General features: G+C 45.3%; 1 protein-coding gene across 2 annotated transcripts in view; it reads right to left on the minus strand.

Annotated features, from left to right (window-relative positions):
* The window catches only part of LOC119772724 (inactive dipeptidyl peptidase 10-like), a 137,009-nt gene that overhangs the window by 26,532 nt on the left and 85,906 nt on the right, over positions 1-24,571 (minus strand). For both annotated transcript variants that reach the window (XM_038269276.1, XM_038269277.1), the window contains exons 2-5: positions 23,433-23,547; positions 19,293-19,388; positions 3,064-3,158; positions 1,664-1,738 (exon numbers count right to left, since the gene is read on the minus strand). In XM_038269276.1, the coding sequence (XP_038125204.1) occupies positions 1,664-1,738; positions 3,064-3,158; positions 19,293-19,388; positions 23,433-23,547 (381 nt within the window). The remainder of the gene's footprint in view (positions 1-1,663; positions 1,739-3,063; positions 3,159-19,292; positions 19,389-23,432; positions 23,548-24,571) is intronic.

A 24,571-nucleotide genomic window follows, 5' to 3' on the forward strand; every position in this document is an offset into this window, starting at 1 on the left:
TATTTTTTCAGTCCAGGAGAGTCTCTGATTCTACATTTTAATGAAAAGCCTGATTCTATTTTTCTGTCAGAAACTCAATGTGCATAAATACTTTTCCGGCAGCAACAGTTTGTTTCATTTGGTTTGAATAAAACAAGCAACACAGATCTCAGAAAAACCTTGATGGTGGAATGAAAGTGTCTCTGGGCTGCATGAGACCAGAATATGGAGATGAGCTGTGATTAATGGCCAAGGCACTAATCCCTCCACAGCTCAGGCTCTGATTAGCGTTAGCATATCCCTGCATCCTCTGCTCTGATGGTACGCTGCTGATTGGGTCTGGATCTGGTACTGCTGAGGATCAATGTGACTTGCTGGTCTCATGTTACTCTAAAAATAAAGATGCATTTAGAGCAGCTCCCCGCCCCCACCTCAAGTCATCAGATCACTTTTCTGTCATGCTAATTCCTGCATACAGGTCCCAGCTAATCAGGGTTAAACCAACAGTTAATGAAGTCAGAGTCTGGTCTGAGGGGGCCATGGAGAAACCCCAGGACTGCTTTGAATGCACTGAATGGAACATGTTCAAAGTTCCAGCAACTTATGACAACAACATCAATATAGATGAGTATGCCATGACTGTCAGCCTACATCAACAAATGCATTGAAGACATCAGTATCACAAACACATCAAAGAACCCAATTGGGTCTGGGTCGCTAGTTTGTAGCTCTGTGCGACGGTCTGTTGGTTTGCACCCGAAGCCAAAACACGCAGCGCCACGGCCAGTCTTTGGGGAACACTCACGGGTGAACTGTGTGTCGTCCGGCGCTGGATTAGGGGTTGTAGACGGCGAACAAGCTCATCAAACCGACACACGGACACCCACAATCCTAGCTAGTTCCTGATTGGCCCTATGGCGTAGTGGTGTGGACTAACATAGCGCAGAGCACGCTTCAATATTAGGCATAAATCTAAAATATCTGTGTCATACCTGCGACAAGCTAACTGCAACACGCTGCTGTGGGAGGATAACCAGTACTTGACTCTAACCCATTTCCTTTTCTCTCTCTCATTCTTCTCTGAATGTTCAGAGGAACGTTAAATGAGCTATCAGGAGTCCAGGGGACCCACCAATCCAGAACACCGGCCCCTTATTGTTTCTCTTCTAAGCTGGATAAGCTCCATAAACACATGAGGGCCCAGAACAGAACCCTGTGGAGCTCCACTATTCAGAACAATCAGAATCTGAGACTTCAACAGAAACATCTCCAGAAACTGTGTTCCTAAACTGATCCGGCGGATCTTCATGTTCAACTATGAGCGGACCTTTCCCCAGCTGCAGGTTCTGATCTCCACCTCTTAGACCTGGTCCTGATCCGGATCCAGCTGGATCCAGCTGGCTTCTGTAAAGTCAATGTCCCTAGTGGTCAAGAGGAAGTGCTGAATAATGGCTGAAGGAGCTTCTTTCAACCAATGGCCTGATTTAGAGATACTCCAATTAAAGGTCATTTTATTTTTAAGCTGATGGTTAATCCTCTAATTAATTTATTGAAATCAATTAACTACAATAACTAGACTCGAGAACCACCACTGTTCCCAACAACCTCAACCAGTTCTTCCATTCAGGCTGATTCTGCTCAGTTTCTACCTTAGTCAGTTAATTAACCTGCTGCTGTCGCTCACCTGCTTCACATCGTAGGCAAACAGAACGTACTTCAGGTCAGGAGACACGGAGTACTTCTCCACGTTGAAGTTCACCTGGAGGAGAACAAGAGGATTCAGTCATTAGACGATGGAACCAACCAGGAGAGGGATGGTCGGTTCTGATGGTCCACCTCTGCAGGAAACCCTGAGCTGACCACCGAGCTGAAGCTTACTGCAGGGTTCTACACGATGAATAACGGGTCCAAGATGTTCTGCTTGAAGTTCTGTCACCTGTAGCTGGCAGTTAAAGCTTCAACTGAAGCTAAAGGAAGAGTCCGGTGGAGAGGTTCTGGAGAACCCCTGGGCTCTGGAGATTCTGGAGAACTCTGGGCCTCTGAGGTTCTGGAGATCCCCTGGGCCCTGGAGATTCTGGAGAACCCTGGGCCTCTGAGGTTCTGGAGATCCCCTGGGCCTCTGAGGTTCTGGAGAACCCTGGGCCCTGGAGGTTCTGGAGAACCCTGGGCTTTGGAGGTTCTGGAGAACCCTGGGCCTCTGAGGTTCTGGAGAACCCTGGGCCTCTGAGGTTCTGGAGAACCCTGGGCCCTGGAGGTTCTGGAGAACCCTGGGCTTTGGAGGTTCTGGAGAACCCTGGGCCTCTGAGGTTCTGGAGAACCCCTGGGCCCTGGAGATTCTGGAGAACTCTGGGCCTCTGAGGTTCTGGAGATCCCCTGGGCCTCTAAGGTTCTGGAGAACCCTGGGCCCTGGAGGTTCTGGAGAACCCTGGGCTTTGGAGGTTCTGGAGAACCCTGGGCCTCTGAGGTTCTGGAGAACCCTGTGCCCTGGAGGTTCTGTAGAACCCTGGGCTTTGGAGGTTCTGGAGAACCCTGGGCCTCAGAGGTTCTGGAGGACCCTGGGCCTCTGAGGTTCTATGGAACCCCTGTAGGTTCTGTATAATAATGCGTCCTGCCACCACCAGCTGACAACAGGAGTTCTAACCCTAAAGTGTGTGTTTGGGCACCTGGTTCTGGTTCCGGTTCTGCTCCCTCTCAGAGATGATTGGTACATCAGGAGAGAGACGAACTGTTGTTTGCTGTGAAGTCAGAACCAGAAACTCGGAAACCCCAGAAATAAATCCAGGGGGTCCAAAGTCCCTCAGAACTGGTCATCACTCTTTAGACTTTCTTAAATCTAGCCAAACCGGTTATGTCCGGACTTTGACTGGGCGGCTCTGAAACATTTCTGCTTTGGACCCATCAGAGTTGGACGTGCATCGTGGCTTTAATCACTATAGTCCACTAAGTCGTTACGCCTGGATCTTCTACAGGATCCGACAGTATATGCGATGTTCTGGTTCCAAAATGGGAAGTTAAAGCTGGTAACTGTAGCTAAAGAGACGAAGCATATTTCTGCAGTTGAGCAGTGGAGGTGTTTTAACTTACAAAGGTAGTGTTTGTCACGATTATGTCAGTCTCATTGGTGATGATGTTGAACTTGATGACGTGGCCGTCGCTGTTCCTGTAGATGACCTCAGAATCTGGAGAGAAGAAGAAGAAGAAGAAACTTTATCCAGCAGACACAACAAAACAGCAGCTAATGGCAGAGGTCAGACTAAGAAACAGCTGAAGGGAGGGAGAGACTGGTGTTTGATCCTGGAGGATAAGCTGAGAAAGAAATCCATCCATCCAACCACCCATCATCCATCATCCATCTATCCATCCGTCCGTCCGTCCATCCATCTTCTCATCGAGCAAAGAGCCTTTTCAGAGATTGAACTTTGAGCGTTTGAGCGTTTTTCCGTTTCTTGTTGAAGATAAACGTCTGATTTTTGTTCTAGAAGGAACAGAAATGTCCCTAAAACCAAACAGGGATCCAACACTACATCCAGGAAGACCAGATGGAAGGAACCAGGAAATCCGGATCTCCTGACAGGCAGGAAGGATCAGGCCCATCAGAACCAGAACAATAACTCAGAGATGAATCTCCAAGCATGTTTTAAAACAATGGGAATAAATGTTTTTAGCTGATTGGGTGAAATGGATCAGTGTCGGGTTTATGAAGCTCAATTAAAGCCATTTTCAGCGCCTGCAGCTCAGACACCAATTAGCCAAACTCAGAAGTTGGGAGGACGTCCAGACGGCTTAGAGATGGGACCTTAATGGTTTCAATCGTCCCACTGAAAGGAAGCCAAGGTAGAAATCAGGTCCAACGCCGCAGAGATCTCTGGCTGCCAGACTTCTTCATCAGATCCTCTGCTAATCCTTTCATGGTCGCTCTTTGGACTCCCACCTCTTTGGGAGATCATCTGTCGACTTGGAACTTTCTGGTTCATGAAAACTTTAATTAGCAAAATGTTTTCCTCTTTCTGCTTTTAGTTTCGCCAACCTTCTTCTGGACCCACCGCGGCGGTCCCAGTAGAACATCCTTTGGGTTCTACGGTGTGATTTCATGCCAGTCATCCAGGATTTGGTTTCAATCAGGTTTATATTTGGTCCTTTGATGTGCCATGTGCTTCTGGGCAAAGAAAGGCAGCGACTTGGCCGAAGTGGATCGACTGAAGCTTCTGGGAAAATGTTCCAACAAATCTGGACAAAGGACACAGTTCTCAGCGGGGCGGAGCTGAGCGGAAAGAACTTTGGTAAAGTTAACAAACTGAGCGAGAAAACGTTTGCATTGGTCTATGACAGGAAAGCAGGAGCAGGTCGGTCCCTGGATCCATGTCATATCTGGGTATCTATGGTGTCTCTTGGTCTATAGTGTCTCTGGGTCTATGGTATCTCTGGGTCTATGGTGTCTCTGGGTCTATAGTGTCTCTGGGTCTATAGTGTCTCTTTGTCTATAGTGTCTCTGAGTCTATAGTGTCCCTTGGTCTATAGTGTCCCTTGGTTTATAGTGTCCCTTGGTCTATAGTGTCTCTGGGTCTATAGTGTCTCGGGGTCTATAGTGTCTCTGGATCTATGGTGTCTCTGGGTCTATAGTGTCTCTGGATCTATAGTGTCCCTTGGTCTATAGTGTCTCGGGGTCTATAGTGTCTCTGGATCTATAGTGTCCCTTGGTCTATAGTGTCTCTGGGTCTATAGTGTCTCTGGGTCTATAGTGTCCCTGGATCTATAGTGTCTCTGGGTCTATAGTATCTCAGGGTCTATAGTGTCTCTGGATCTATAGTGTCCCTTGGTCTGTAGTGTCTCTGGGTCTATAGTGTCTCTGGGTCTATAGTGTCCCTGGATCTATAGTGTCTCTGGGTCTATAGTATCTCAGGGTCTATAGTGTCTCTGGATCTATAGTGTCCCTTGGTCTATAGTGTCTCTGGGTCTATAGTGTCTCTGGATCTATGGTGTCTCTGGGTCTATAGTGTCTCTGGGTCTATAGTGTCTCGGGGTCTATAGTGTCTCTGGGTCTATAGTGTCCCTGGATCTATAGTGTCCCTTGGTCTATAGTGTCTCTGGGTCTATAGTGTCTCTGGATCTATAGTGTCCCTGGATCTATAGTGTCCCTGGATCTATAGTGTCCCTTGGTCTATAGTGTCTCTGGGTCTAAAGTGTCCCGTGGTCTAAAGTGTCTCTGGGTCTATGGTGTCTATGTGTCTATAGTGTCCCTGGGTCCGTGGTGTCTCTTTGTCTATAGTGTCCATTGGGTCTTTGTCCCCTGTTGGTGCTGATCCAGAGATTGGCCAGGTTCTGGAACACACCTCCTGCCGATGGGTCCAGTGATTCAATAAAGTTCTGGTTCTGGTTCCTCTGCTGATGTTTAACCTTAGGAACGTTGGTTCAGTTCATTTCTGCTTCATCGGGACGTTTAGCAGAGACCAGCCCAGTGGATCCCAGCGTTTGTATCCAGAACAGAACCGTTTGGGTCATTTTAAAGGGACTGGATGTCCTGCAGAGCTTCAGCTCGGTTCCTCCCAGAAATGAAAACTTCGAGCTGATAAAAGAATCTGGCTGCAGTGATGTTTAAAACATGACTCTGCCTCTCTGCACTTGTCTCTTTAAATAATGGACCATTCTGAGCTAAAAACGACCCGGTTCTAATGTATAAGTACTGCTCCACGTCTGTAGCTCCATGAATAATGAAACGTTGCACCTTTTTTTCTCTGTGCAGCTTAAAAAATGGCAGCCGCTCACGCCAAGCGCCGCCTGCAGCTCCTCAGGCTGCAGGCGGCGGAAATTAGAGACCTAACCAACTAAAACATGGCTGCCGAGCCCCGGAGCGGCGTGGTGACAGCCTGCTTCCTGCAGCAAAGGAATCAAACAGAGAACCGAGGCGTAAGCTAATGACCTCCTTAATGTTCTCCTCTGGCTCACAGTAAACAGCAGATCTGAAGGAAAGGTTGCTGGTTCTAATCTCTGCTCTTCTTGCTGTCAGAAAATCTCTGTGACCAGGCTGTGGACTAGAAGGTTCTTCCTGGAGGCGGAGCCGGGCTGACAGGGATGGAGCGGGTCATCAGACTGAGCCAGTTCTAGACCCTCTGGGTCCCGCTGAGGTCTGGGACTTTAATAAAAACCTGATCTAGTATTTGGATCAGCAGCAGTGATCAAAGCTCTATCATGCCTTTCTATTCTACATGTTACTGATCTATGATCATTCAGCAGTCAGGGACTGAGATGCTGAAGCTCTTAGAGCTGCAGAAACATGATGCTGGCGAAGACGGGGAGGTTCTGAGGACCTTCAGCATCAGGTCCAGGTCTACTAACATCCAACAGCAGGAGCTAACTCAGCAGAACCCACAGAGAGCAGAGGTCTGAAGGAGCAGGCAGAAGGAGGTCCAGAGAGGAGGCTCCTGCTGGTTCTAGTAAAACTACACAGGTTCTGACTTTCTGCTCAAGGTTGGACCAAAGACTGATGGACTCTGATTGGTGGGACGGATCTCCTCATGGTTTCTATGTGTTAAATATCTACAGCTCCACCCCACAGTGCATGCCGCCCTTAGAGAAACTCTGATAAAATCCTCCAGCTCTCCTGATTGGCCCGTTGGATGGAGGAGCAGAACTTCTCTGACCTTCATGAACACAAATGGTAGGAAAATATATCTTTGTTTATTTGGTTATTATTTCCAACAGCAGGAACAATTAACTGTTAAAATAAAACAACGGGCAACTTTTACGTAAAAGTTTTTCTCCCTTTATGTTCAATTCTATTCAGTTTATTTCTATAGCTCCAATTCACATCCTGTCATCTTTGGTCACTTCATAGAGATGATTCAACCAGATCATCCAGTCAGTTTTCTATCTAAGGAAAACCAGCTGATTGCATCGACTCATTGACTCTTCAGCAATCCCTCACACTAAGCATGCTTGTAGCGACAGTGGAGAGGAAAAACTCCCTTTGAACAGGAAGAAACCTCCAGCAGAACCAGGCTCAGTGTGAGCGGCCATCTGCTGAGGCCCACTGGGGTTCAAGGAGACAGAAGCAGACATAGAAAAAGAAGCATAGTGTGCAGGATGTTATAGAAAGGTTCTCTGAATGAAAGAGAAAACTCTGGTTTTTAACTAAATTGGCAGCTTTTAATAAATGGTTAGTCAGGGTTAGAGTTAAGATAAGTTTGTAGATCACCAGACAATTTTGAAATCATGCTGTGAACCTGGTTTAAGAAAGTCCTCTGAGCTGTGAGGCATGGTAGAGGCAGCATCATGCTGAGGGCCACCAGAGGTACTATGTTCTCCACTAAGTAAATGGAAGAACCGTTTCCTGATGTTTTAAGTTCATCTCAAAGCAGAGCTACAGAGACCACAGACCACAGCTGGTTTCTGTGGAAAGAGCCGCTTCAGGAACCTCTGTTCTAAAAAGATGGATCCGGTCCGGAAAACTAACCGAAGGAACTGAACTCGGCCGGTTCTGCTAAGGAGAGCGGTCCGATTCCTGCCAGAAAGAGCCCAGAATGGAGACCCTGTAAGGATCCAATCTGAAACTAACTTCCTAATAATGTTGAGTAGGAATATATTAGAGCCTCTGGTCATCATACGGATCCAGACGGGATCAGAGGGAATCCAGAACTGATCCGGTTCTTTTTTAAACTCTGGCAGAAAGGAATCTGAAAGGTTCAGAAGGCATGACTTGTTCAAACTGGTTCTGCTGGTTACAGTCCGGTTCCTTCTGGATCCATTTATCAGAACCAGGCTGGAAGGTTTCCTGGGCTTTGAGCTGCAGAACCCCCATCATTGTTCCTGCAGGAAGGAGCTGAGAACCACAGGAAGCAGCATGGAGGCCAAGCTGCAGACCAGGATGCAGTCCTGACTGGGTGGCTGGTCCGGTCCGGTCCGGTCCGGTCGGGTTAGTAGGGCTGTGATGGCTGAGTGCGGCCTGCTGTCTCTGAGCTGCAGCTCAGAGACAGCTGCTTATAGACGGATCGCTGCTATTTGCTTCTGCAGATGCTGAGAGTAAATAAAGCAGCAGCTGCTGCAGGGCAGGACCTCTGCTGGAAAACACCATCTGTGCTTCAGCGTCTGGCAGCTTCCAGCTCCGACCTCCAGATCTCCTCCCAATGACGCGTTAAAAGCTTTTATTTCCTGTCTGAAGACGACGAGAAGAAAGCGGCTGATGATCCCGATGGATGTAATCTGCTGCTGTGATGCAGGAACACGCTGCCCTGGTGGAAAACTGCTGAGGACCAGCGGCCCTGAGACCTGATAGAAAACTAATGACACGCGGCTTATTTAGGGTTGCTAGGCAACAGCCTAATATAAATACAGCCAGCAAACCTGCTGTGTTGCTCTGGTTGTTTAAACATGAGTTTGACCAGGAAGCTTTAAATCAGTGAGATTATTCAGCTGATTTCTCTTTGATCTGACTGATCTATGGAGACCTGAGGGAGGCCCCCCCCCCCCCCCGCACCTTCAAATCAGACAAAAATGCTGTTAAACGTTTGTGCCGCTATCCTTTTGTTCCACATTAAATTAAATTATTGATATTCATAGTTTAGCAGTAAAATATGCATTTTAAAATATATATATATATATATATATATATATATATATATATATACGTATTTTTAATATTTAAAATATATTTTAAAACATTTTATAATTTTTTATATCAAAATATTTCATTTATACTGCAATCCTTTAATGATATTAATAAAAGTTTGTAGAGGTCATCAAAGGAACATCTGTTCATTATAAGTTGCTAATCTATGAATATGAATAATTTAATTTTAACCTAGAAAAAAAAGGATAGTGGTTTAACCATCACAAATGTTAGTAACCAATTTTGTCTGATTTGAAGGGGGGGGGGGGGGGGTTCTATGGAGTTATGTTTGTGTTTTTATTAAATTCAGGAAGAAAAACAATCTGAAAAGGGGGAAATATTTAAAGTAAAGTAAAAAAAAAGAGTATACAGTTTCACATTAATACATAAATAACATAAATAACTCTGGACTTTGTTTCCAAGATTGAAGACGTTTCTCTTCCATCCAGGAAGATTTTTCAATCCAAAATGTCAGAAATAGCGTTTAGTTCCAGGTTTTATCCAGCAGCCCAACAAAGCCTGGTTTTAGTTTAGAAAACATGCAAATAGAAACGGATGAACGGGTCCCCCCCTTTGGAATGGGGGTCGTTTGGCTTCTTTGTTAGCCTGCAATGCCCCATACCTGTCTATGTCTCTGAAAGGGGGGTCGTTAAAGTCATAGGGAAGCGGCTGTTTCAACCGTTGCATTTCCGAATTCTCCTGATTGGTGCCCGACTTTACACGAGTGAATAAAGTGAATGTGATTGGTCGATTATCAAGGGGGCGGGATTGTTGTGGTGGAAGGTTCACAAGCTAGTTTGGTTGTGTCCAGTTTGTGGGAAGCATCTTGCTAACCAGTTAGCAACTTAGTGCTAGCAGGTTCCCAATGGGAAATTCCATTGGGACCAAGTAGCACTAAATTGGTGACTTAGAAACGACGCTGTCAAGGAACGCTATGGACAGCGGAAACATGCAAGAGGAGGAGAGTTTAGTGTCGGAGGTCATGGATGAGTCTCCTCCGTCATCCATTTTTTATTTAGAGGAGGAAAGCGGGGATGCTAAAGACCCGCCCCCCCTCTGTTTAAGGTTGGATTTTCCTTCTTAACATAGATGCTTCCTTCCTCTATAACCACCTGTCTTCTTTGTCCACAATGTGAACATTCTGGTCCTCCAAAGAAGGAGTAGATGTAGTTCAGAGTCTTGTCCAGAGGAGGGCGCTCTGCTGTGTGGGGGCCATGCGTCTGTGGAGAAGTTGTTTAGTTTCTAAAAAAACTATATTTTACTTTCATATATTGTTTCTTTACAATCAGAGTGAAAACATTTTCTTTATTTCTCTCTCGAAACTGTTTTCTTCTCTCTCTCAAAATTGTCTTTTTTGTTGACGCAGGATTTTTCTCTCAATGTGAAAAATGCGTAATATAATAGAATTCAACTTTATTCTCATTCCACTGTACAGAGCAACGAAATTCCCTCTCTGCATTTAACCCCTCCCCCTGGGAGCAGAGTGGCAGTCTGTGGAGTGGGGCTCAAACTCACAACCTCTGTAACCAAAGCACAGTGCCCTAACCAGTAGGCCGCCACTCCCCTCAGGGATGGGCAGGGCTTAGTTCCTATTGGAGAAACAGCCTCACTGACATCAGACCAGGACAAAGAAGAAAATCGTGTTTAATACAAGTAGTATTGACAACCATCAAGCCGGGCCTCGGTCCTGCTGCTTTGGATCCAGCAGCGTTCTGCGATCGATTAGATGGAAGCAGAACCTCTGATCAGATCAGCTGCAGATTAGCAGCAGATTAGCAGCAGATTAGCAGCAGATTAGCAGCAGATTAGCAGCAGATTAGCAGCAGATTAGCAGCAGATTAGCAGCACGCTGTGATCATCAGACAGGTAATCTGACTCAGAGCAGGACGTGTTGGGACCCTTTGGGATTGGGTGGACCCACCGATCAGTTCAGAGCTGCTTTATTGGATCTATATATTTTTTATCAATCATTTTAACTTTATTCTAACCGTCTTATTCCAGTTATAACATTTTATTCTCTGTAGTTATTTCTGTTTCCTTTCTGTCTCTGTATTATTATTTTCTTTCATGTTCAGCTCTTGTGTTCCCAGTGATGAGCTGTAAATATAAACCTTTTATGGCTCTCAGATGGAAACAGGCGGTCGTGTTAAAATCATCTCTCTGCTGCATCTTTAGCAGCTCCTGTTTGACCAATCCAGACTAATTTATCCAGCTGCTCTAAACTTTTTACACTAAATAAAACTCAGAACTAAATCCTCTGGTTCTGTGCAGGAAAGCAGCCGCGCTCATTTCCTCTGGGATCCTCAGGCTGCTGCAGTCAGCAGCTGTTCCTGTAACCTGCTGCTCCTCTGAGGCTCCGACAGGAACATCCTGTTACTAAGGTCCTTCATCACAGCCCAGAATGCAGCATCAGCCGGGAAACAGGCAGCAACATCAGCCTGGAAACAGGCAGCAACATCAGCCTGGAAACAGGCAGCAACATCAGCCTGGAAACAGGCAGCAACATCAGCCTGGAAACAGGCAGCAACATCAGCCGGGAAACAGGCAGCAACATCAGCCTGGAAACAGGCAGCAACATCAGCCTGGAAACAGGCAGCAACATCAGCCGGGAAACAGGCAGCAACATCAGCCTGGAAACAGGCAGCAACATCAGCCTGGAAACAGGCAGCAACATCAGCCTAGAAACAGGCACCAACATCAGCCTGGAAACAGGCAGCAACATCAGCCTGGAAACAGGCAGCAACATCAGCCAGGAAACAGGCAGCAACATCAGCCTGGAAACAGGCAGCAACATCAGCCTGGAAACAGGCAGCAACATCAGCCTGGAAACAGGCAGCAACATCAGCCTGGAAACAGGCAGCAACATCAGCCTGGAAACAGGCAGCAACATCAGCCTGGAAACAGGCAGCAACATCAGCCTGGAAACAGGCAGCAACATCAGCCTGGAAACAGGCAGCAACATCAGCCTGGAAACAGGCAGCAACATCAGCCTGGAAACAGGCAGCAACATCAGCCTGGAAACAGGCAGCAACATCAGCCTGGAAACAGGCAGCAACATCAGCCTGGAAACAGGCAGCAACATCAGCCTGGAAACAGGCAGCAACATCAGCCTAGAAACAGGCAGCAACATCAGCCTGGAAACAGGCAGCAACATCAGCCTGGAAACAGGCAGCAACATCAGCCGGGAAACAGGCAGCAACATCAGCCGGGAAACAGGCAGCAACATCAGCCAGGAAACAGGCAGCAACATCAGCCTGGAAACAGGCAGCAACATCAGCCTGGAAACAGGCAGCAACATCAGCCTGGAAACAGGCAGCTTCATCAGCCTGGAAACAGGCAGCAACATCAGCCTGGAAACAGGCAGTTTCATCAGCCTGGAAACAGGCAGCAACATCAGCCTGGAAACAGGCAGCAACATCAGCCTGGAAACAGGCAGCAACATCAGCCTGGAAACAGGCAGTTTCATCAGCCTGGAAACAGGCAGCAACATCAGCCTGGAAACAGGCAGCAACATCAGCCTGGAAACAGGCAGTTTCATCAGCCTGGAAACAGGCAGCAACATCAGCCTGGAAACAGGCAGTTTCATCAGCCTGGAAACAGGCTACAACATCAGCCTGGAAACAGGCAGCAACATCAGCCAGATGAAGAAGAAGATGATGATGATGATGATGATGATGATGATGATCAAGATGATGATGATGTTGAGGAAGATGATGTTGATGATAAAGATGAAGATGATGATGATGATGGTGATGATGTTGAGGAAGATGATGTTGATGATAAAGATGATGATGATGATGTTGATGAAGATGATGATGATGATGATGATGGTGATGATGATAATGATGCAGATGATGATGATGATGGTGATGATGATGGTGATGATGATGATGATGAAGATGATGATGGTGATGATGATGATGATGGTGATGTGATAAAATATGATGATGGTGATGATGGTGATGTGAAGTTTTGATGGGATGATAAATGAGATGATGAAGATGTATGGTGATGAGAAATGATGATGTGATGTGATTTGGGGAGAGATAATGATAAAAAGATGTGATGATGGTGATGATGAGATGATGGATGATTTGATGATGATAATGATCAAGATGTTGATGGTGATGATATGATGATGGTGAGGATGATGAGGGGATGTGATAATGTGCAGATGATGTATGTGGTGAGTGATGAGATGGTGATGATGTAATGATGCAGATGATGATGTGATGGGGATTGAAGAAGATGATGATGGGGATGATGATGTTTGGTGATTATGGGTGATGATGGGAGGATGGATGGAAAGGTATGAGTGGGTGAGGGGTGATGGGTTTATGATGATGTGATGATGTGATGTGATGATTTGGGAGATATGATAGGGGGATGATGAGTTGATGAAGTGGTGTGTGTGTGGTGTGAAAAATGATGCAGTGATGAAGTTGGTGATGATGAGTTGTGAAGATGATGATGTTGAGATGATGGGGATGTGAGATGGGTGATGAGATAAGATGCAGATGAATGTGATGGTGATGATGATGAAGATGATGTGGGGGATGATGATATGGGGATAGATGATGGGGATGGTGGGATGAAGATGATATGTTGTATGAGGTGATGAATGGGGTTGATGATAAATTTTCAATTTATGATGATGGTGATATATGAAGAATGTGGTGAGATGATGATGGTGATGGGTGATGTGAGAGGGATGATGATGTTTTAGAGATGATATGTGAGTTTATGGTGATGATGATGATGTGGTGTATGATAATGTGCAAAGATGATGTGATGGTAGATGATGAAGTGATATGGTGATGATGTGGGATGAAATGGTGAGATATATGGAGATGATGGTGGGGGTGAATAAATGGGGAAAATGGAGATGAGGGAGTGAGTTATGAAGAGTGAGGGAGATGAGAAAATGAAAAAGAAGATATGAATAGTGATGAGATAAGATGATGGGTTTTATGATTATATTTGATGTGAGATGGTATGATATATATGGTGAAGGATGTTTTATATTTGGGGTGAAATTTTAAAATTGCAAAGAGATGATAGGGGGTTTATGAGAAAGATGGGTAGGAGATATGTTTAAAGGTGATGATGAGATGGTGATGGATGATGATGGTGAGATATGTTGATGAAAAAGAAGAATGTTTAATGATTTGTGAGTGTTTATGAGGTATGGATAAAAAGATGAGTGAGATGATGAGGTGAGATGATTGGAAAAGATGATGGTGATTGAGAAAGGTGATGAAAGAAGATGATGATGGTGATGATGAGGGATGATGATGTTTAAAGAGTGATGATGTTGATGATATGGGAGATATGGTAATGTAAAAATGATGGTGATGATGATGATGGTGAGATGATAAAAAGATGAGGTATGAGAGATGGGGATTGATGAGATGTGGTATTGATTTGTGAAGATGTGTGGATGGTGAGATGATGTGAGAAAGGTGATGATGATAAGTGAAAGATGGTGGATGATGATGGTATGATGTATGTGGAAAGTGAAGGTGAGGTGATGATGAGATGATATGGTGATGATGTGATGATGTGATGATGTGGTGATGAGATTTGATGAAGATGAGATGGGGTTTATGAAAAGATCAGATGATGATGATGATGGTGATGATGATGAAGATGTGAGGTGATGATTGATTTTGATGATGGTGATGTGATGATGATGATGTGATATGTGGTGATGAGATGAGGTGATGATGATGATGATGATGATGATGATGTATGATGGTGATTGATGGATGATGATGGTGATATGATAATGATGGATGATGATGAGGGTGGTGATGATGATGAAGATGATGGTATGATGATGATGATGATATGGTGATGATGTGAAAGGTGATGATGATGATGATGGGAAGATGATAATGATGAGATTTGGGTGATATGATGATTGGGGATGATGATGAAGATGATGGGGATGATGATGATGAGGTGATATGATGATGGTGATGATGATGATGATGGTTGATGATTTAATGATTGGGGGATAATTATGATGGTGAGATGGTGAAGATGATATGTTGAGATGAGATGGTAGAAAGATTGATGATGTGAGATGATTTGATGAGATGATATGTGAGATGTGGTGGGGGATGATGATGATGGTGATGAGTAATATGAGATGATGATGATGATGGGATGATGATTAAAAGGGTGATTATGTGATGATGATGAATGGTGATGATGATGATGATGATGATGATGGGAGAGATGATGATGAGGGGATGATGTGTTTAGAAGATGTGATGGTGATGATGATAATGAGCAGATGAATGATGATGGTGATGATTTATGAAGAAGATGATGTGATATGAGATGTGAGGTGATGATGGATGTTATGGGAGAGATTTGAGGGTGATGGGGGATGATGATTTAAAGATGGGAGATTTAAAAGATGGTGGATGAGGAAATGAGGGATGATGATGATTTAGATGAGATGGAAGGAAGTTTATGAAGATGGGTGGGGGTTGATGATGATAATGTGCGTGAGAAAGATGATGGTGAGATATGAAGATTTATGATGGTGATGAAAAGATGATGAGAAAAGATGAGGGTGGTGATGATGATGAAGATGATATTGATAAAAAAAGGGTGTGGTGAGATGATGTTGTTTGATGATGGGGGGATGATGATTAATGGGATGAAGATGATGATGGTGATGATGATGAAGATGATGTGATGAGATGATGATTTGGGATGATATGATGGGTTTATGAATTATGAGGAGATGATGATAATGATGCAGATGATGATGATGATGATGATGTTGATGATGATGAAGATGATGGTGATGATGATGATGATGATGATGGTGATGATGATGATGGTGATGATGATGATGATGGTGATGATGATAATGATGCAGATGATGATGATGATGGTGATGATGATGAAGATGATGATGGTGATGATGATGATGGTGATGATGATGATGATGATGGTGATGATGATGTTGATGAAGATGATGATGTTGATGATGATGGTGATGATGATGATGGTGATGATGATAATGATGCAGATGATGATGATGATGGTGATGATGATGAAGATGATGATGGTGATGATGATGATGGTGATGATGATGATGGTGATGATGATGATGGTGATGATGATGATGATGATGATGATGGTGATGATGATGATGATGATGGTGATGATGATGTTGATGAAGATGATGATGGTGATGATGATAATGATGCAGATGATGATGATGATGGTGATGATGATGAAGATGATGATGGTGATGATGATGATGATGATGATGATGATGATGGTGATGATGATGATGATGATGATGATGATGATGGTGATGATGATGTTGATGATGATGGTGATGATGATAATGATGCAGATGATGATGATGATGGTGATGATGATGAAGATGATGGTGATGATGATGATGATGATGATGATGGTGATGATGATGATGGTGATGATGATGATGATGATGATGGTGATGATGATGTTGATGAAGATGATGATGGTGTGCGTGTGAGGGTTCCATCAGTGCAGCGATGATGCTGCGGTCCCGGGGGGGGGGCTGTGTGGCCCCCGAGTCACCAAGCCGTTTCCATCAGCAGCATCTTCTGCTGCTCAGAAAAGAACCAGTTTGAGGTTCTTCATCCCTGTGGATCCCAGTGACACGCCCCCTCCATATATGGTCATACCGCTTCCCCTTCAGGTACTTCCTGTTTGGGAAAACTTCCCTCAGCCTTAAAACGGACAAACTGATTTATTCAGGTTTTACAGTTAATCTACAATAAGATCAAACGTTCCTGCGTGTTACCTGAACTTTCTGCTCCGTAACTATTTCTGTGCCCCCCTCCCCTGCTGAAGTAGATCACCATAGCAACCAGTGAGTCAGCACCTCCTCCGGTGAAGGAGACCCTCCATCACTGGTTCTGCTTTCTGGTTCTAAGCTGGAGCGGCGAACGGACCCGGTAGAACCCACGGCGTGCAGCAGGCGCCATGTTTCTCCTCATGTTGATGTCGGCCTGTCGCTTTAGTGACGGTTTGTTCTCATTATTCTGCTCATGGCGTCCCTTTGATGTGGGAGCGGATGACTGCAGCCTAATCACATTTTAAATGATATTCAAAGGGAGCACACCTTGCTGGCTGCTACGCCTCACAGATCTGCTGCAGCAGGCGCTGCTCAGCTGCTGCTTAGTGATTCCTGAGACGTCCTGCCTTGTAAATAAACTGTTAGATTCTTCTTAGTACAAGCCCACAGCTTTAGGGTGAAACACGCTGCTGCTTACAGCCTCTCTTTGTGAATATCTCTTCGTTTTTTTCCTCAAACAACCCCTCCGCTCGCTGACACCAGGCCGCCGCGCAGACATGCCTCCAGTCTAAACCTGAACAAGGACAGTAAAGACTGAGGCGCATCGCAGACCAGCAGCTGGATTCAGAAACATGCAGCATAAAGATTCCTTCCCTTCAGGAGGCTTAAAGCTTTCTGTCCTCATTAGCAGCAGAACTATATAAAATCCCCCCAAAAAACTGAATCTTGGTCCAAGTTGTTGTTGTAATACCTCTGCTTTAACAGTAGGTGGCAACAACACCGACATTAACGGCCTCCAGATAGAAAAGGAGAAACTGGTCTGAGCGTCCGTGGTTCACCATTTTATATGAGTGTCTACTGGGTAAAAAAATACTTGAAATTTCCAACAATGCACCTTGATAAGTAAGGCTCTCCTTGAAAAGCACCATGGGATTTGTTTGGGGGCGAGAAACAAAGATGGCGCAGGCACTGTGCGGGAGGCGGAGTCACATGACCGACAGGGAGCGAAGAGTATTTGTTGAACGCAGCTTCATGGAGCTGATCGGCTTAGACTCCCAGGTTAACGACACGCTGGAGGTACCTGATCTGCTCGGGGTCCCGCCCCTTCTTATGACATCATCATATGGCAACTCCACTCTGACGAACTGTATCCCACACAATTCCTAAGGATCAAATCTCTTCTTTAGTCTCATCATATTATCCCGATATTTGCTAATATTTTCCATTTCATCGTCGATCTAAAGCAGCTGAAAGTGTTGTCTGGGCAACCACAATGTTTTACATCATGTGCAACGTTCAGCCAATCAGGCAGCGTGACGTCACTGACAGGAAGCAGATCTGCAGCGGCTCTGATCCACTGTGGGTTCTGACCCGGAGTGGGTCAGGGCAGCCAGTACCAGACCCAGCAGCAGCGCCCTGCCTGCTGCAGTCACTGGAACCAATCAGGATTCAGAACCAGCCTGCAGATGCATGAAGAACCCGAAGGAGTTCATCATTATAATGAAAAGCTAATAGATAAACAATAAAATACTGTGTTTTAAGAATATAAAACTGGAGAATTAATAACCATTTTCCCAGTAATTTGAAAATAGCAGCAACATCAGAGATGTGCAGAATGACAGCAGCAGGTTATTTAACTGACTAAGGTTTCTATCATTACATTTGATTTGATTGGTTCCTGCTCCCGGTGGTTGGAACCTTTATTCCACTCTGGATTCTCATCAATCTTTCTTCACTTTACTTAAAGTTCGGTTTTCATTCTCTTCCTGCTTTTTGTGTTAACTGTCATGGTTGCTAAGCAACAGAGCGTCCCGCAGTTAAGGTCGCAGAAGGCTTGACCTGTTTGAATTAACAGCCATTACTGTTCCGGTCTCCTTATTTTTACAGACCTGGAAGGATCTGGTCCAGGTAGACCGGGTCCTTGGAGGACGCAGCCCATGAATTCAGACCCTCTGTGTCTTCATGAAAAAATCCTGTTTTACGGCTTGACTCTGATGGTCTAGCAGATATTTGCTATATTACTGCATCCAGACATCTTTATATTTAATAAACATCTAAACCCAGAGAATAAATGAATACATGGATGTCTGAATGTGTTCCTCCATCCTGGCTGCTCTTCATTATTCAGAGGATTACATGACGAACCGACTGACAGAAAAATATCCTGCAGAAAGAAAACCTGCAAAGCTTTTGGTTTACGGCAGAAAAAGAAACAAATTTTTGCTCTAAATCCAAGTCATCCATCTTCCCTTTCTCCCGTCTCTCTCTTATCTTCTCCCGTTTGTCTATGGTCTATTTTCACCATCCATCCATCCATCCACCCCATAAAGCCGCCTCTCTGACCGCCTGACTGCGCAGCAGCGATGCAGGCAGCGTCTCCCCTCAGGTCAGCTCTGAAATGAGATGCTCCCCCCCCCCCCGCCCACAAACCGAGATCCACGAAGTTAACTGGCAGCTGGAGGAGAAGCACAGACAAATAAAGGAGGTGCACCGTCCATCAGAGCTCTGCTCCTCAGCCTTCCTATAAACTGATTTACTCCCACTGCAGCGGAGGCTGTTTATTTACAACATCAAGCCTGTTTCTGGTAAGTCAGGAATCAATGCAACGGCGAACAGCAGAGCAGAATAAACCTGAACGTCTGCGTTTGCATGAGATGCAGGATGGGAGACGTCTGATCTGATGCTGCTCTCGCTCTCCTCTTTGAAACCCATAAAGCATCACTCAGATCTCAACATGTTGTCACTGATGTCAGGAAGAAGTCGAGGAGCATTTGGAGCAAACATGTGATCAGCAGAGAGCGGCGACTGGCAGGAAGCACTTTACTCTGGATCTTTCAGAGATTGAGGAGCGTAGCTCAGAACCACGTCCTGACTTCACATCGTGGCAGAAGAACTCACCGTTGATCCACTTGGCCTCCGGGTCGTGAACCTGGAACTCAGCTCTGAACAAGTCCTCCACAGTCAGTTTGGTGTCGCTTCCAGCTTGGCTGTCGGCTGCAAACAGACAAACAAAAAATCAGTTCTTCAACCCTTTTCCAGAACATCCTGCAGCTTTTCAACCAAACTTTATTCAGGGAGAACTTTTCCGACAGACTGCATCAGGCAGAGCTTCGTCTGCTGCCACCAGCAGCCTTAACATGGACCCAGAGTCCACCGACTCGTATCCATCGTACAGGACTCACCGGGACTCACCGTGACTCACTATGACTCACCGTGACTCACCGTGACTCACTATGACTCACCGTGACTCACTGTGACTCACTATGACTCACTATGACTCACCATGACTCACTATGACTCACCGTGACTCGCCGTGACTCACTATGACTCACCGTGACTCGCCGTGACTCACTATGACTCATCGTGACTCACCGTGACTCACTATGACTCACCGTGACTCGCCGTGACTAACTATGACTCACCGTGACTCACCATGACTCACTATGACTCACTATGACTCAGCGTGACTCACTGTGACTCACCGTGACTCGCCATGACTCACTATGACTCACCGTGACTCACTATGACTCACCGTGACTCACTGTGACTCACTATGACTCACCGGGACTCACTGTGACTCACTATGTCTCACCGTGACTCACCGTGACTCGCCGTGACTCACTATGACTCACCGTGACTCGCCGTGACTCACTATGACTCACCGTGACTCACTGTGACTCACTGTGACTCACCGTGACTCACCTTTGAACTCATAGGGAAGTGAAGAGGAGCAAAGCTGCAGAAGAAACTGGAGAATAATTAACTAGAACCACCTGAACAATCTGGACCATTGGGACCACATGGATTATCTGGACCATATGGACCACCTGAACAATCTGGACCATCGGGACCACCTGGACCATCCGGACCATATGGACCACCTGAACAATCTGGACCATCGGGACCACCTGGACCATCCGGACCATATGGACCACCTGAACAATCTGGACCATTGGGACCACATGGATTATCTGGACTATATGGACCACCTGAACAATCTGGACCATCGGGACCACCTGGACCATCGGGACCACATGGACCATCTGGACCACCTGGACCATCTGGACTAGCTGGACCATCTGGACCACCTGGACCATCTGGACTAGCTGGACCATCTGGACCATATGGACCACCTGGACCTGGTATATGGTGCCTTATTCAGTCTCTCCAGTTTCCTCTTAACCTGTCTTCTAGGGACAGACAGTGTTTTCCTCAGTATTTCCCTGTCTTCCCTCTTGAAGGTTCTTCTCTTCTGGTTTAGAAGTTCCTTCCAATCACCGATGATCCAGGGTTTATTACTGGGAAAGCATCTCACTCACCTGGAGGCTGGTTGGGATGGTGTTCGTTCAGTCCTCTCCATCTGTCCAACCATCTTCTCATTCATGTCTTTCAATAATAATATCTGACCCATTGTCCTGAATTACTAGAAATAAAACAATGTGCCGCAGGCTCAGCAGAGCCTGCTAGACGTCCTTCTCCCCAGACACCTCCTCCAGCTCCTCCTGAGGAGCTCCAGGACCAGCAGGGACACATAGTCCCTCCAACTGTTCAACCAGTCATGATCCAGATCTCATGACCGCAGGTGAAGGTAGGAACATAGACTGACCCAGAAAAATCGGTTCTGCTCTCTCCACCACAACAGACTGGTGCAGCATCCGCATCGTAGCAACAGTTTTATATCAACTAAATAACAGAAAATAGAATAGCAGAAAGTCCTCATCATTAACAGAATTAATGGCATGAAAACATCTTCTTGGGTAAATCAGTTCAATAATTGATCAGTTATTCATGAAGTTACTGAAATGGATCAAATTTTAAATCTAATTCAATAAAAATGTTTTTTTTATCATGGTTGCATTTTATATTTGGCAGTGAACTCATTTTATAATGACTCCATGTGTAACAATGAGGAGCAGGTGTTAAATGGGTCGGCTCCTGGTTCTGAACGTCAGCCATGTTGGCTCCTGGTCACAGCATGTTTGGGAGGTCTGGAATGAAAGTCTAACGGAGCGTGGATCCATCAGGATGAGGAGATGTGGCGGCGCCGCATCACATCAAGTCACGGGAGAAGAACAATAAGCCGTTTGAAGCAAATACAAGCTGTAAACTTTCCCAACAGGATCTCTGTGAAAGGAGCCCAACCCATTAAATGGCCGCCTCTATGGGTAGCATCATACCCTGCTGCCATGGCAACGCACTGCTCCTGTTTGGTTGTGGCTCACCTCTTATTGGCCCCCCTCTGAGTCAGTTTACCAAAACAACCAGATGTGGCCTGACAGAGACCTTAAAGATGGATCCTAACCTAAATAACGGACATTCATTAAAGGAGAAGTCCAGTCAGCAGGAATAATCAATGGATCATTATTTATCCCTAAAACTAATAAGTTTGCTGTGATTTAATGAATTTAGCATTAATAAGTAAAAAAAAAATTAAAAATAATAATTTACATCTCGATCACTGAGTCTGGGAGCGGCCATCTTTGCCCAAATATAGTAGCCCCTCCCTCCTGCCATCTTCCAGCAGTGACGTCACGGTGCGGTAAGCCTAGCGCCATTCTCCCCGCTTTACAAGCTAAATCAATGGGAACTACTAGATTCCTAGCCTTGTGAGACCATCCTGATCTCGCGAGCTTTCAAGGTTTCACTCGCAGATCAGTCTGGAGACTCTCCGTTAAAGAAAATTTGGAGCCGTTCACCAAACGAACGTCCAATCAGCGTTGGCTTTGAGGCGGGTTGAGGTGTGACGCAACGAGAAGCGCGACAGTTCAGTCTAAAGAACATGGCGGCTTCAGCCGATGAAACTAGCGTTAGCGTGAATAGCGAGCAAGTTTTATGGGAATTACAGAGTATTTCTTCACTGAAAGAAGAGCAAAACACTGCTCTGGAGGCTTTTCTCAGAGGAAAAGATGTTTTTGCTCTTCTTCCGACTGGTTTTAGCAAGAGTTTGATCTATCAATTGGCTCCTCTTCGTCGTCGCTCTGTTAGTACGTCATATGCTTCGTTGATCTGATTGGTTTATTTGGCCCGTCTATCACCAACATAGGCCAATCAGCTAACCAGTATTTTCGCCCCTTCCCAAAATTACTTCAATGGAAGGTTTCCAGATGGATATGTGGAGCAAATCCATCTGGCGGAGTCAGGTTACTAGATTCCTGATCCTCCACGAACGGGTTGGTCGTTGGATCGCCAACTTGAAGAGGGAGGATTTGCCATCGAACTTCTGGCCAGAGAAAAAACCCGTAATATGTAGCCAACATTTGGAAGAAGAATGTTTTCAAGATGACTTGGATAATAGCGCGTTGTGACAAACACCAGATACAGCACTGGGACTTGATCAACAGCCGATACCGCACCGTGACGTCACTAACCAGTAGGTGGCAGTAGTGTTCTTTGACAAACATGGATGCCTCCAGTAAAGCACATTCACATGAAAATTACTCTGAATTAAAAACACTGATCATTTATTGAACAGGATGGAATCATTTCAGATTTAAAGAACTTTCAGAAGTTTGAATTCTGAATCTTTTAGCAGGTTCTGCATTTCTCTCTGATTCTGAAGCCATTCTGTGATGAACACTGAGGTCCATCGCTCCATAAAACTCAAATCAACAATCCAGAGGTGTTCAACTTTGCACAGCTGCATCTGAAGCTTCCCAGATTTAACTTTGCTGAGTTTCATTCCTCAACCAAACAGAGGAGGTTGAAGGTTTGAGGTTGAATATTTTTAAAGCTCTTCGTTCAAAACCACAGAAGGAAAAAGGCTTCAGTAAAAACAAAGTAAAATGTGTTTAATTAATGCAGTGATTTCTGCCTCTTCTTTATTTCTGGCTGAATTAAAACAGGTGAATTAAAGGTGAACAAGAGAACCAAAGCACACAGTAGTTATTGACACCCTGAGGTTTGTCTAAAAGCATTAAACAGCGACTGAAACAAAGCAATACGTTCCAGAAACCCAGTTATTGATGTAGGGACGGTCCTTCACTCATCAGAACCCAACCAGCCTGGGAGATCAAGAACAGAACCAGGTCCAGAATTTACCTGGCGTTAGGAGGATGACGGACATGGTGATCATGGAGCAGACCACCAGGATGACCAGCAAGGCGATGGCGATCCCCTTCCAGTTCCTCTGAGGGGGGCTCACCCCGCCCAGGTCCTGCAGACAGAGAGGATAAATCGGTGAGGGGAGGAACCCGTCTACTGAACCTGCTTTATTCAACCATAAAGTTAAGCGAAAAACTAAAAATATATAAACATTGCTGATTAACGGAACCATTGTTTCATTATGTGGACTTCCTACACTCTAAGCCCTGTTAATAAATGTTCATCAGTGCAGAACGGCACATAAAGATGATTTATTGTTCACACCGAGTGTCTGATTTATTTCTACATTTTATAACGTCGGTTAATGCTGATACTGCAGGCCTGATTCTGGCATCATCACGACCAGATTCTGACCTGATCAGGACCATCCTGGTGGAAAACGAGTTAGAGGCTGCAGACGACCCGATACTGACATGCAAGTTCACCTTTCAGCTGAATCACTCTGAACATTTAATCAGACAGACGATGGATGTCTGATTAGAGTAGATTAGAATGGCCTAGTTAAAGTCCAGACCTGAATCCAGCTGGGAATCTGTGTCAAACTGAGTTGGACCTGCAGTCAGAGGAGGTTCTACAGTTCTGACTGTCTAGGTGGTCTACTGAAGATGTTTTGGGCTGATGAGAAAGCTTTTTGGGGAAAACCTGGTCTGTTTGGGAGAGACGGCATCCATCCCACTCTAGATGGAGCAGCTCTTCTTTCTAGGAATCTGGACAAATATATCAGTCCTCCAAACCCTGATAGACCAGGAAGCACAGTCGTAGTTTAACAGACCTCTCTGCAGCTTCTCTACTGTTACCCACTCTTTACTCCATCCAGACAGTGTCTTATCTACGACCAAAATCTAATGAATTCAAATGAATCCAAAAGAAGTCAATGATTGTCTTGTGATGGAATGGCGACCTGTCTTGGATGCACCGTCTTTCAGCCATAGATTCCTGCAGATACTGACAGTCTATGGATGGATGGAGTAAATTATGACAAATCTGATTGATTTCAGTTTGTTCATGTTAATGATAGATCTTCCTCATGCTCAAAGGTTACCTGTGGAGTACCACAGGGATCAGTGCTAGGACCA

This window comes from Cyprinodon tularosa, unplaced genomic scaffold, assembly GCF_016077235.1.
Source record: "Cyprinodon tularosa strain WSP-4 unplaced genomic scaffold, ASM1607723v1 ctg727, whole genome shotgun sequence".
Lineage (NCBI taxonomy): Eukaryota > Metazoa > Chordata > Actinopteri > Cyprinodontiformes > Cyprinodontidae > Cyprinodon > Cyprinodon tularosa.